This window comes from Nannospalax galili, unplaced genomic scaffold, assembly GCF_000622305.1.
Source record: "Nannospalax galili isolate Female #2095 unplaced genomic scaffold, S.galili_v1.0 scaffold561, whole genome shotgun sequence".
NCBI classification, from domain to species: domain Eukaryota; kingdom Metazoa; phylum Chordata; class Mammalia; order Rodentia; family Spalacidae; genus Nannospalax; species Nannospalax galili.
In genome coordinates, this window is record NW_008344825.1 from 357,810 (window position 1) to 370,809 (window position 13,000).

A 13,000-nucleotide genomic window follows, 5' to 3' on the forward strand; every position below is an offset into this window, starting at 1 on the left:
CTCTGTGAGTTCAAGGCCAGCCTGGTCTACACAGTGAGTTCCAGGACAGCTGGGGCTACAGGGAGACCCTGCCTCAAAAAGACCAAAACAACAACAAAAAAACCCCCAAAACACTCATATACATTTAAAAAAAAAAAAAAGCAGCACTAGTTAAAGGTGTGTTCTAGAAAAGCATGCAGGTACAAAGCAGACTGTTGGCCCCTAGCCTCCTCTTACCAATTTTTCTCCGCAGCACAGTATTTTCAACACCTCTGTCAAGGATGTTGGTGAGTCGTTCCACGTTGAAGGATTGTCTGTGCCTCTCGCTGTCTATGTCAGGATGGACTTTCCTGCTCCAGGTGTCCCCCAGTGACACTCGGTGCACCGGGCTCCCCATCTTCCCCTGGATCAGCCTGGTGTCTGAGGAGGGACACTTCTGGCCTGGCTACCTTGAGGGTCTGAGCTGAGCACTGGGTGGTGCCAGGGACCTGTGTGGGAAAGACATTGCCCAGGCCTGGGTGCAAGCCCAGGCTTCAGTGGAGGTCTTGTGGAGGCTTCTCATGACTACCTGAGGGACACCTCACCCTCACCCTCTCCCTGTGGTCACTGGCTGTGAACCAGGTACTGTTCATGAATGGATGCAGTCAGTGCTCGGTCTGCATTGGTTCTGTCTGAATTAGCCAAGGTTAGGACTACAAAGCCCATGCTTTATCCTCTGTAGCTTGTGTCACAGCATTCCTGAGGCAGTCCTCATGAAAAATCAGTGAGGGTCATGTGGAAAAGAGCAGTTTTAGAGAGGCTGAGTGAGTGGCTGCTCACTGGAGGTGGCTAAGAGCAGCTTGGGTCTGACACAAAGCATGTACTTTGTCCACACTATACTTCACGGTGGGGCCCTTGAGGTCCCATTCACCTGCTCCCAGGGTCAGGCTTCATTTTGCTCCATTTCTGTAAGACCTATAGAAGACTGTAGAGTGGGGCCTGGTGACACAGGCCTGTAATGAAATCTACTTGGGAGGCTGAAGTAGAAGGATCACAAGTTCAAGACTTGCCTGGAATATAGAGTTGAGTTCAAGGCCAGTCTAGATAACTTAGTGAGACCCTGTCTCAAAATAGTAATAGAATATGGTTAGGGAGGTAACTCAATGGTAGAATGCTTGCCTGGGATACACAAAGCCCTGGGTTCAATTCCCATTACAGCAGAAAGAGGAGGAAAGAGAGAAGGCCTTTAAAGTATTCCCCTATAGAGAGAAGAAGGAGGACCAAGAGGAGGAGGGAGAGCTTGTTCTCTGCCTGTAAAGTATTTCTCTGGATCCTCGTGCATTCCTCATAGCCAAGGTGGACCCTATCTCCTTCACGCCAAACACTTGGCCGCTTAGAAGTCCCCATTCTTCATTGGGGGGCAAATGCTGGGTGCATCTATCCATCCTCTATGTGCCCCTAAATCCTTCTGTTTTTTACTGCCTCCCAAGCTATCACCCAACCAGCGTCATCTCTTACCTGGCCTCAGTGTCTCTGGTCCCTAGTTTCCTCTCCTGCTTGCAAATGGCCCCACAGCACCCCGTTTGTAGAACAGAGTTCCTACACCTGCTTCCCACAGGCTAGCCTACATCACCTTATCTCTACTCTCAACCCTCCCCTACTCTGTTCCCTTCAGCCAAGGCTCAGATCCCTGATGTTCCTAAAGAGCCCCAACCTCCAGAGACTTCACAGTGACGAACCGCTCTTGACGACAGCATCTGTGGGAGAACTGGGCACCCTTCTGGTGCCCAGTCTGTTATTGGAGTAGGGGCAGTGCGAGCCAGGCAGGCAGGGCTGTGTCTGCCTGGGTCCCAGAGCCTGGCTGCCAACTTTCAGTGCCTGCTGCCACTTGCTGTCCTTTTTCTCCTCCCCTGAGTCTGAGGATGCTGTACAGTTCTTATCATTTCATAGAGAGGACCGGGCTGGTGCGGAACAGTCTCTTGTCAGGTCACAGCCACAGGTGGCAAGTGGCATTCATAGGCAAGCTTCCAAAGCAGGGCTGTGCTGCAAGGGCCCCTCAGCTGCCTGCCTCTTGCGCCCTTCGCAGCAGCTGCCATTGCCCCTAGCCTGCTCCCAACTCTTCAGGCCTCCTGCTGTCACCAGCCTTTGTTGGGGTTCTGCCTCTGCCTGGACACTCTTTCCTCACATACCTTCATGGCTCTCTCACTTTCCCTGGGTTGCCTGTTAGTAGGGTCCCCTGGAGTACCTTCTTTAACATCCCAAAGCCCCTGCCCACATTTCTTGTCCCTCACTTGGCTCTACCTTTTCTCGCTTTCCTTACCACCTTCTAACATGCAAGACAATCTACCCACCACACCTTTGTTCACTGCTCTCACCCCCTACCCCACACCAAAATTTAAGTCGCAAGAAGACAGGCGTCTCTGTCAAGTGCATGGTGCCTGCCTACAGGTGCTTGTAAAGAAGCATGAAAGAAAAACAGTGCTCAGACCCGTCAGAAACTTGGAGGCTCCTTACTGGCTGCATCCTCCTGGGTTCTCTCAGTTCCTTCCCTGGCCAGGCCTCAGCCTAACCTCTTGACTCACCTCTCTCTGTCCTAGAGCGGAGCTGTAGGCAGGAGCTGGCCCCTTCTGGTAGGCCTAGCTTCAATCTCTTGGCTCTGCCCCTTTCTCCTCCCCCAGGGGCTGGGACTCCTAGGTCCAGCCAGAATTCACAGCCTGAGGCCCTGCCAGGTCTTGCTTGTGACCCTGGGCAGATGGGGTGTGCTGTGCCAGGTGCTGGGCTGCCCTGGGAGGACATAGTCCTCCAGTCTCAAAACTAGGGATCCTTTTGAGCTGATCAGGACCCCAAGCTGTGTCTCAGAGCTGTGTTTCCACAGTGAAACCCCTAATCTGTTCTGTTGGCCCCTGCTGTTTGGCATTCAGGGCCCCACGTCAGTCACATAGTATGAATTGAATAGGTTTCCTGCAGGCAAGTCTTGTGGGAAAGGACTGCTCTGTGAAGGTGACTGGCTTTCCTCTCCCCAGACTTCTGCTCTAAACTTGGCCTTGTCTTAGGAATGCACTGATTGATTTTCCCATACCCTCCCCCAATCCTGGGGCTCAGTATTTGAGTACTGCAGTATGTTAGGTGGGATTCAGAGGCAAACCAGGTCTCCATGAGACAGGTGAGCTGTTGAGGGCTTCCTTCACTCTGCACTTCATCATAGGAGGTAAGGCATGTCTCTTCATGCTGCAGGTGAGGGAACAGATAACGAACTCAATGTGCCCAGGTTGTGCAATAAATAAATCACCAATCTGGAATCTGAACCAAGTCTCAGTTGACAGAGATGAACACTTAATTCTGTTTGAACTTGAACAATATTGAGAAAGAAGTCATGAGAGTCAGGGCTCCTAGCTTGACTTCTGAAGCTTGGTAACTCTGGGCAGGTATCTTTCCATCTTGGACCTGGTCTACTCCTCTTTCCCCTCCCCTTTCCCCCCTCCCCTTTCTTCTCTCTCTCTCTCTCTCTCTCTCTCTCTCTCTCTCTCTCACACACACACACACATACACACACACAATGTAGCTTTGACCCCATGTTTAAAGATGGTCATTTGGCCTCTCCAACCATTTGTGCCATCACTGCCATCGTGCTGGATAGCGAGTCTTGTTAACTTGATACACCTTGGAAGAGGGACCCTCAACTAGGGAATTTCCTTTATCAGATGGGCCTGTGGGCATGTCTGTGAGGCATTTTTTTGATTGTTGAGTGAGGTGGGTGGACTTAGTCCACTGTGGGTAGTACCACCCTGGGCCAGTGGTCCTGGGTTATATAAGAAAGCAGGCTGAGCATATGCCAGGGGGAACAACCAGTAAGCAGCATCCCTACATGGTTTGTGCTTCAGTTCCTGCCTCCAGGGTCCTGCCTTGAGTTCCTGCCCTAGTTCCCCTCAAAGATGAATTGTAAACTGTAAAGATAAAACAACTCTTTCTTCCTCAAGTTGGTTTTGGTCATGATGTTTTATCACAGCAACAGAAAAGTAACCAATATAGGTAATTAATTTGTTTCCATACTTAACAAAGCTTTTATGTGTATGGGTAAGCATGTATATGGAGGTCAGAGGACAACTTTTGCGTGTTGGTTCTCTCCTTCTACCATGTGGGTTCTGGGACTTGAACTCATGTTGTCAGGCTTGCTTAAAAGCACATTAACCATGGAGCAACTCTCCTTGGTTTTTGTTTGTCTTCCTTCCCTTCCCTTCCCTTCCCTTCCCTTCCCTTCCCTCCCTCCCTTCCTTCCTTCCTTCCTCTTTTTTTTTTTTTTCTCCAGAGAGGGTCTCCCTTTGAAGCCCTTGCTGACCTGGAACTCATTATGTAAACCAGGCTGGCCTCAAACTTGTGGCAGTTCTCCTGCCTCTGCCTCCTGAGTGCTAGGATTACAGGCATGTGGCACCACACTGGCAGTTTATAATATCTACTTTAAAACCATTTCATCAGCTGAGGGTGGTGGCACGCACCTTTAATTCTAGCACTTGGGAGGCAGAGAGAGGTGAGCCTCTGTGGGATAGAGACCAGCCTGGTCTACATAGCAGTTCCAGGTCAGCAGTGCTACAGGGAGACCCTGTCTCAAACAAACAAACAAACAAACAAACCCCCAAACAAAGAAACAGCAGATAAAACAATTTTGTCACCAGCTTTGGAGCTGGTCTGGCTCTGTATGTTCTGGGGGTGATCATTTTGATTTATTGCACAAAACTATTGAATTCTCTAGGGTTAAAAACGTTTTTTTTTGAGATAGGGTCTCTCACTGTATTGTTACCCCCTGTTGCTGTGATAAAACACATGGTCAAGGCAACTTATAGAAGGGGGAGTTTGGGTTTATGGTTCCAGAGTCCATCACGGCAGGGAGGCATGGAGGCACAAGGCGGTCAGAGCAGAAAGCTGAGTGTTCACATCTTCAGTGACAAACAGGAAGCAGAGAGAGCAGACTGGAAGTGGGGCAAGGCTATGGACTCTCAAAGCCCACCCCCTGTGACATACTTCCTCCAGCAAGACCACACCTCCTAAACTTCCACAAACAGTGCCACCCGTAGGGGACTAAGTGTTCAAATATATGAGCCTTTGGGGGGCATGTCTCATTCAAACCTCTATACTCATCCAGGCTGGCCTCAAACTGTGTAGCCTAGGATGGCCTTGAACCCACTATCCTCTAGGGATTACAGGCATCTGTCACCATGCCCGGCTTCTTAATTAAGAAAAATTTAAAAAATGGAGCGAACAATATAAGGATTCCTCATTGATCTGACATACATACATACATACGGATTTATTATTATTTGTGTGTGTGTGTGTGTGTGTGTGCATGATCACACGTGCATATGATGACAGGAGCATGAGGTAGCTGGTCACGTGTCCACAGTTGGGCAGCTCAACTCACTTTCTCTTTTCCCCTTTATATTCAGCCTGGGACCCCAGCCCATGGAAAGATACTACACATTCTAGGTGGCCTCTCTCTCTGAACTCTAAGCCTCTGTACTTGCCAAGGGGTAAGGAGTGACTCAGAGGACACCCCTGAGCCTTTGCGTTGCCTCAGGCAGAGGTGACCCTCTTCATACTCATTTCATTGACCAGAACTACTTGTAGAATCCTGCCTTACAGCCAGGAGGCCAGTCTAACTGCATAAGGACATGAGAACCAGACACGGGGGAGCTAATCCCTAGCTACACTCTTGGCTTTCCAGAGTTTTGGATTAGTGGATTGAAGGAGAAAAGAAATTGGCAGCAGTTATTTTCAAAGTAGTAATAGAAGCCTGGCGTGGTGGTGCACACCTTCAATCTCAGTACTCGATAGGCAGAGGTAGGCAGACCTCTATGGCATTGAAGCTAGCCTGGTCTACATGTTGAGTTCCAGGCCAGCTGGGGCTACAGGGAGACCCTGTTTCAGAAAGACCAAAAAGTAGTAGTAGAAAGATTTAAGGACTGGAGAGATGGCTCAGCAGTTAAGAGCATTGGTTGCTCTTGCAGAGGACCGAGTTTGAGTCCCAGCACCCACATGGTGGCTAATAACTGTTAGTAACTCCAGTTCCAGGGGATCCAACACTTTCTCCTGACCTCCACGGGTATTGCACGATACAGGTGCACTTACACACATGCAGGCAATACACGCATACACATAAAATAATGAAAAACCCAAAATATTAAAAAAAATAAAGATTTGATAATATGAGATGATCAAAGCTGGTGTGAGCAGGCATAGAGTGACACCTCCCTCAAGGCGAGGCCTGGGAACAGGTGAAGGTATTTTGAGGTGAGCCAGCTGTGGGAGAGGGATGGATGCTAGATAAGCTTAGGGACAGAGGAATGAATGAAAGCGTGACTTGGAGGGGTCAGTGTTGACAGGGATGGAGACACAGCTCAACACTGCCACCCTGCAGCTTCAGGGACTTACTTTTTAGGTCCCTCAGTTCAGGTGAACTTAGATCCTTGGCTTTGACACCGAGAAGAATTTCCAGTGACACGGAAGAAATTCTGCAGTATGAAGTAGAATTGGAGTATATTAGAAGGCATCCTAAATATATTACACAAGTGTTAAGAAAGGGAAAGAGGCACCTTGGGAGAAAGAAAGATACACCAAGAGCATGGGTGTGGGTTTCTTTGAGAGAGGGAGCCCCACTTCACTGCTTTACAGTGGTCATATTAAGAGGTTTGGTGAGTTCTGAAGCTATTATCTTCAAAGAGTGGCTAAAGAACTTAAATGGAGCTATCACAAAGTGGCTCCTGTAATCCTGAGTACCTGACAGAGTTACGGCTGATAAGACAAAATCCCTGATCTTAGGGATGTGGAGGGAGGATATCTTTACTGTAAAAAAAGTTAATGGTCTTATTTGAGATTCCCAGAATGAAGAAGCCCTATCCAAGGCCATACATATTCAGGACTTCTGTCTACTTCATGAGAAGGAAGGGCTGGGGCCAAGGAATGAGCAACTTGATGAGAGTTCAGGTTTCTGTTTGGGAGAAAAACCTGTTGAGGGAGTGCCTAGTGTCAAAATCAGAGCCTGCCATCTGCTTACAGGCAGAGGTTCTTACAGGGCAGAAAGGGGGGCAGAGCAGTGTATTAGTTACTTTTCTGTTGCTGTGATAAAGCACCATGACCAAGGCAACTTATAGAAGGAAGAGTTTATTTGGATCTGCAGTTCCAGAGGGAGAAGAGTCCATCATGGCAGGGAGGCACAATGGACAGGGTGAGGAGGAGGGCAAGAATCTAGGGAAAAAGTTACTTTAGTTATAAAAAGGCAAATTACTATAGTTTCAGGATTTACCACTATTTGATCAAAATGGAAGAATGTTGTGACTCTGGCTGTCAGTTCTGACTTTTGTTCTCACAGGTAGGTGGAGAAGGGGGTCGTTTTCATGGCTCTTTCTCACTGAGCAAGGGCAGCATCCTCATTTGGTGTGTGTGTTGGGGGGCATTCTGGAGCAGTCTCTGGTATTGGATATTTTAGAGATGGATGCTGTCAACATGTCCTTTTGTGATATCTTAAATAAAAGGGTTTAGTCTCTGGGATACAAAATAGGTTAGGCAGTTAAAAAGACTGGGCAGAAAGGCAGACCTTTTAAGGTAAGGTCTAAGAAAGCAGATAGGTTCAGTAATGGAGCCATCTGAGTATAGATCTACTGTTAAGTGAGAGTACATGAAATCAAGACAGCAGTTTAAGATACAAGGTCCAGAGATTAAAGGCATTACTACTAAGATTATAATAGATTTAACCCATTTTTACCATGAAGATCCAGAGAGCCAATTCCACAGCTGTTCACCAGTGAGATGGTGGAGTTTAGTGTGGTTTTAATCTGGTTCTGTAGACCTTGTCAAGCAAAGGAGACATTAACAGAATTATCAGAAATATTCAAACAACATTTTGTTTAGGAAAAATATGTGAGTCCTCCAGTGTGATTACAGCTGGGGGGGGGGGGGGTGGGGTTCCTCCCCCTGGCAGTCAGTCGTCCATACTCAGGGTTTAATGGGGACGCCTTTAAAGCCCAAGGCATTGTTTGTATATTTTTAAAGTCTAGTTCAGTTTTCTGTTTGTTTTGTGTTGTTACCAATTATTTTATTTGTTGACTGTACTTTCCTGTTGGGTGTTTAAGAGCATGTAGGTGGCTCAGAATTATTATTTTTTAATTATTAAGGCCAGTTTAAGGTCTGATCCTCAGGAGTTGCTTGGGACTTGAGAGTTATCCCTGCTCCTTTAGTCTTTGACCAGTTGGGATCTGTTGGGATTGTTGGGATCTGTTGGGAATGACAATAAGAAGTAAGGCGTGGTGGAGGACATCTTTGATCCCAGCATGCAGGAGGCAGAGACAGGCGGATTTCTGTAAGCTCGATGCCAGCCAGGGAGATACTGTCTCAAACAAAACAAAACCAAACCCCAAGCCTCCCCAAACTATTTTTTGTTGTTAACTTTTTAATATTTGTAAAAATCTTAAATACTTGTGAGTTTAAAAAGTTGAATGTAATTTCAGTCCTTCAAAGTTCAAAATGTAAATAATGAATGTCCAAGCACATTTAAAACTGGCTTTTCTGGGCCAGCAAAATGACTCGGTGAGTGAAGCCTTTTGGTCAAGCCTGCTGACCTGAGTTGGGTTCTTGGGACCTACACGGTAGGAGAGAATTAACTCCTGCAAGTTGTCCTCTGATTTCCACATATGTGCCACGTACATGCCCCCCCCGACATAAACAAATATAATAAGCATTTTTGAGTTTTTCGTTTCTAGTCATCCATTAACTGTGTCATCAACAGTCTAGAATCATTAGAATGAAGACTCTGAGAAAGCTGACTCTTCTCAGAGGCCCTTAAAATGTAGAATAGATAATATACATATATTTATAAATATATGCATGTATATGGAACAATAATAAAGAAGAGACAATAATAAACAATAACAAACAAATTGAGAGGCAGTGGAGACATAGGAAGAGTTGGCGGGAACCTGGGAGGGATGGAAATAGTGCAAATACAATACTCATGTATGAAAGTCTCAAAAATGAAAAATAAATAGATAAACATGGATAACTAAAAAAAAATCTCTGTGCTTTGTATAGTGTCTGTCTGTTGGAGACTGGGGAAAAATACATAACAGTCTGCACCCATAAATCATTACATGCCGTCTTCTGTCATTTTAAAACCTAACATATTGTTCCACTCTTAACAACATTTTATGATTAACTTAAAAGATGATATTTTATGTTTTGTTAAAAAAATTGTTTTCTGCTGTTTATGTTTCAGACTTTGGGCTACTTGGTTAGAGCATCGGCCACTCTTGTAGAGGACCTGGCTTCAGTTCCCAGCACCCACAGGCTGGCTAACAACCATTTTTTAAGCTCCATTTCCAGGGGATCTTGTTATGGTGCCAAGACCCCTGGGAAGGACCACTCAGACTCCAGATGTTCAGAATTACCGAATTTATTTAGCTGACCAGCGACTGTACTCTCTAGGCTGGGATTTAGAGAATGCAGCTCTGACTCAGAGGAAAATAAAGCTTTTAAAGGCAAAATCCACATCTGGATGAGCAGTTACTCAAAAACAAGCAGTCACAGGTTTGTTCCTATAGGCGTGCAAGCAAGCGATTTACAGAAGCCAGGTAAGCATTAGGTTACAAAAGCTGTAAAACATTAACTGAGGTATCTTTGGTTTTATGGGGATATTTTCTATGGTTAATCCTTCCTGGAACTGCCCTGTGGTTAAGCCCTACCTAGAACTGTCCCGAGGTTAAACCCTTCTGGAAACTGCTGGCCTGGGCCAGGGCAAGGTCTAATGCAAAATGGAGGCGTTCAGATTATCACAATCTGACACCCTCTTCTGGCCTCTGTGGGCAATGCACACACATGGTGCAGTTACATACATGCAGACAAATACTCATACACATAAAATAAAAATTAATTTAAAAAAAGGGTTCTCATGCATGAATACTTCACACTAACTGAAGTATTCTAATCCTGGCTCCTACTTGCATTCTGTTTATGGTATTTGTTTCAGACATAGGCATTTTCTACCTCAAAATTTAAATGTTGAAACAGAAAGTGGGGAGGTGTACCCAGCCTGGAAGGGATGGAGAATGCGCTAAAGAAACACGTGTCCCTCCCAATGAAGTTCAAGAAATTGGAATCCCCTAGGGATCTCATGCTGGGAGAAGAGAAAGTCTAAAGCCTGGGCCAGCCAGAGGGGAAGCTTTTTCTCCTAGAAAGAGATGTACAATTTGTCAGACCACCTTGCAGGAGAGAGGAGCCAAAACAATGATGGGTCAGTGATGGGCAAGACCACATCTTGACCAGGAATGCTTAGGATATCTGCACCTCTGGCCCTCTCTTAAGCCTAAAGCACATGTTAGGACCTTGGAAGATGGACTCAGGGGAACACTACATCACTTTGTTAAATAAATCTTCTTTCTCTCTGCTTTTCACTATTCATTTGGCTCTTTTAATTGGCTTATCCAAGGTGAGTGGCCAAACCTGGCTTGTTGGGGTAACTGTGTGACCCTAAAACTCTTAACACGATCATCTTTCCTTTTGCCAGAATCCTCACCCCCTCATATTTCTTGCTTAACCACTGTTTCTAAGCCAGGGCAGAAAGGGAGAACTATGAGGACATGGGAAAGGAAAGTAGTTTCTTACTCCAGAAACCTCTTACCAATTGTATTAGTCACTTTTCTGTTGCTGTGATAGAAACACTGACCCAAGCAATTTATAGAAGGAAGAATTTATTTGAACTTATGGTTCCAGGGGAATTACAGTTCATCTTGGCGGGGAGGCACGGTGGCAGAGGTGGCTGGAAAGAGGAGTGGAAGCTAAGCTCTACATCTTCCAGCAGGCACAGAAAGCATGAGATGGACTGGAGATCTGGCAAGGCTTAAGAACTCTATAAGCCCACCCCCAGTGACGTGCTTCCTCCAGGATAGCCACACCCTCTAAAACCTCCCAAAACAGCGCCATCATCTGGGGACAAAATGTCCAAACACTTGGAGCCTATGTGGGACATTTTCATTCAAACCACCACACCAACTGAAAAGAAAGAATTCCAGTACAATTAACATTTGCAACATTGAGTCAATATTCCTTTATGTTAGCCAGGGCCATGCCATTTTGTAAAGCTCCTCTATTTTGGCTAAATGATGATAATTCCAGGAACTACAGTAATTTGCATTTCTGAAACTAAAGTACCTGTTTCCTGGGATTCTTGCCCCACCCCCACACCCCAGTAAAGAGCAGTCAGGAGAGATGTTTATCTGTCACCTGACTTTATTTAGCTCACCACTTTCTGATTACCTTTATCAATGGTCAACCCCAGCCAAGAAATGCCCTGTAAGTGCCTCAGACTGTGAGTATGAGTAGATGGCAGGTTTTCATTCTCACCCAGGTGTTCCCGCTGCAGGATTTTCCTCCTTGACAAAAGCCCATGTTATAGTCAAGTCAGTCATTCCCCTGTCTCTCCTGCCCATCTACTATACATTCGGTGGTCCTCATGGGAAGTAGGGCTGTCCCCTTCAGCTTTTTCCTTCTCCTGTTTCCCCCTCTGGTTCTTTGTACCCTTTTCCCCTTGAATGACTGACAGGGACTGTCTCTGCTGTTCTCATTGCATTCATGGGTGAGTTTAGAGAATTTTTTTCCTGCCTCTGGAAATCTTTCCTTTCTGACTGTCCATTAGACAGAAGTCTCAGAAACCCCAGCTCAGGGTGGAGGGTTTTCCAGGATTGCACTGTTCATCTCCCTCAAGAAGTGAGATGTGTCCCCCTAGAGGTAAAGGATATCTCCATAGGTCTTGAGGAGACAGAACGCTCTTCCTTTGGGCCTGCTTTCTTTTGGAAAAAAAAAAAAATCACCTTTCTCATCCTTCTACACAGCCATGGTTTCAACACTCCTAGAGACTCTTTCCTTTTCATGTCTCCTAAAAATTTTATTGATCCTAGGGTTGAAAGGTTCTGTTAAGCCCCAAAGCCTCATGTTGTACTATAACACAGCCTGACCATAGTATCCCTCAACAGTGGCCAGAGGGTGAAACATTTAACTTCCAGATTCCAAGGGACCTTACATTCACATGATGGAATATGGACCAAGGTTTCCCACACTCAAGCCTTCATCTCTGCTTTCCTCCCTAGCCAATTCTCCTCCAGGAAAACCCCTTTCTCAGGCTGACTAGAGAGTGACTATGGTCTAGTGCTGCATTGTTCCCAAGCCAAACTGAAATGTATTAGAAACCTGACCCAAGTTACTCCATTTTGCCCAGAGCGGCTATTTCAACAATGACTACTGTTCCACTTATGGGAAATACCCAGAAGGGGAGCAACCTTGAGTCCTGAGAAAATGGCCTAACCACAAAACTATGAAATATGTTGATCTGGGACATCCTGCACCTGGCTGACTGCTTGTTTTGCTTCTGTAACTTGCTTGCTATTTCAGGTCACCTTGACATGTAGTATGAGACCACTGTGTTATTGAGTGACCATCTGGTAACTGCTGATTTTGACTTCTGTTACAATGCTTGTTATGGCTAGGTAGTTGCCTAATTTTTAAAAATTGCCAAGTTGTACACATGCCTCGCTTGCCCATGCAGTAACAGGCTGTTGATTGGTAAATTCAAATTCTGCTATGTTTTACAAACCTTATTATCTCACAGATGTTCTGTTTAAACTATGCTTTCTGTAGTCCTATAAAAACCCTAAATGGCTAATGTTTGGGGTGCTGCTTCTATTCCGGAGATAGTCCACTGTTCGTAACAAAATTTTCCTTGCTAATTTTTACTGAAATGCTGTTGGTGATTTTGTGTGAACTCTGACCTGCAGCACAAATCTTCTCCCTAGCTAAATTCTCTGGTCAGAGAACAAGCATCTCAGAGTCTCCAGTATGGCCACATTCAGGGTCTCTGTCTGATACCTGTGGTGGCTCATGCATGGCTACTACCCTGAAGAGCTTCTCTGTCAAAACTACCCATTTCCATGTTTCTCTTGTCCTTTTCCCCAGCCCATTCTTTTCCATGTAAAAACCAAAACACAAAACAACTACCACACCTCCACCT

General features: G+C 45.8%; 1 protein-coding gene across 2 annotated transcripts in view; it reads right to left on the reverse strand.

Moving 5' to 3' along the window:
* The window catches only part of Acox2 (acyl-CoA oxidase 2), a 30,440-nt gene extending 27,824 nt beyond the window's left edge, over positions 1–2,616 (reverse strand). The window contains exons 1-2 of one of the 2 annotated variants that reach the window (XM_008841196.3): positions 2,541–2,616; positions 217–467 (exon numbers count right to left, since the gene is read on the reverse strand). In XM_008841196.3, coding sequence (XP_008839418.1) covers positions 217–376 — 160 coding nt within the window. In that variant the 5' untranslated portion in view covers positions 377–467; positions 2,541–2,616. Of the gene's footprint in view, positions 1–216; positions 468–2,472; positions 2,508–2,540 lie in introns of those variants that run through there. The other variant, XM_029567369.1, reaches the window with a different exon arrangement.
* Positions 2,617–13,000: the final 10,384 nt, after the last annotated feature.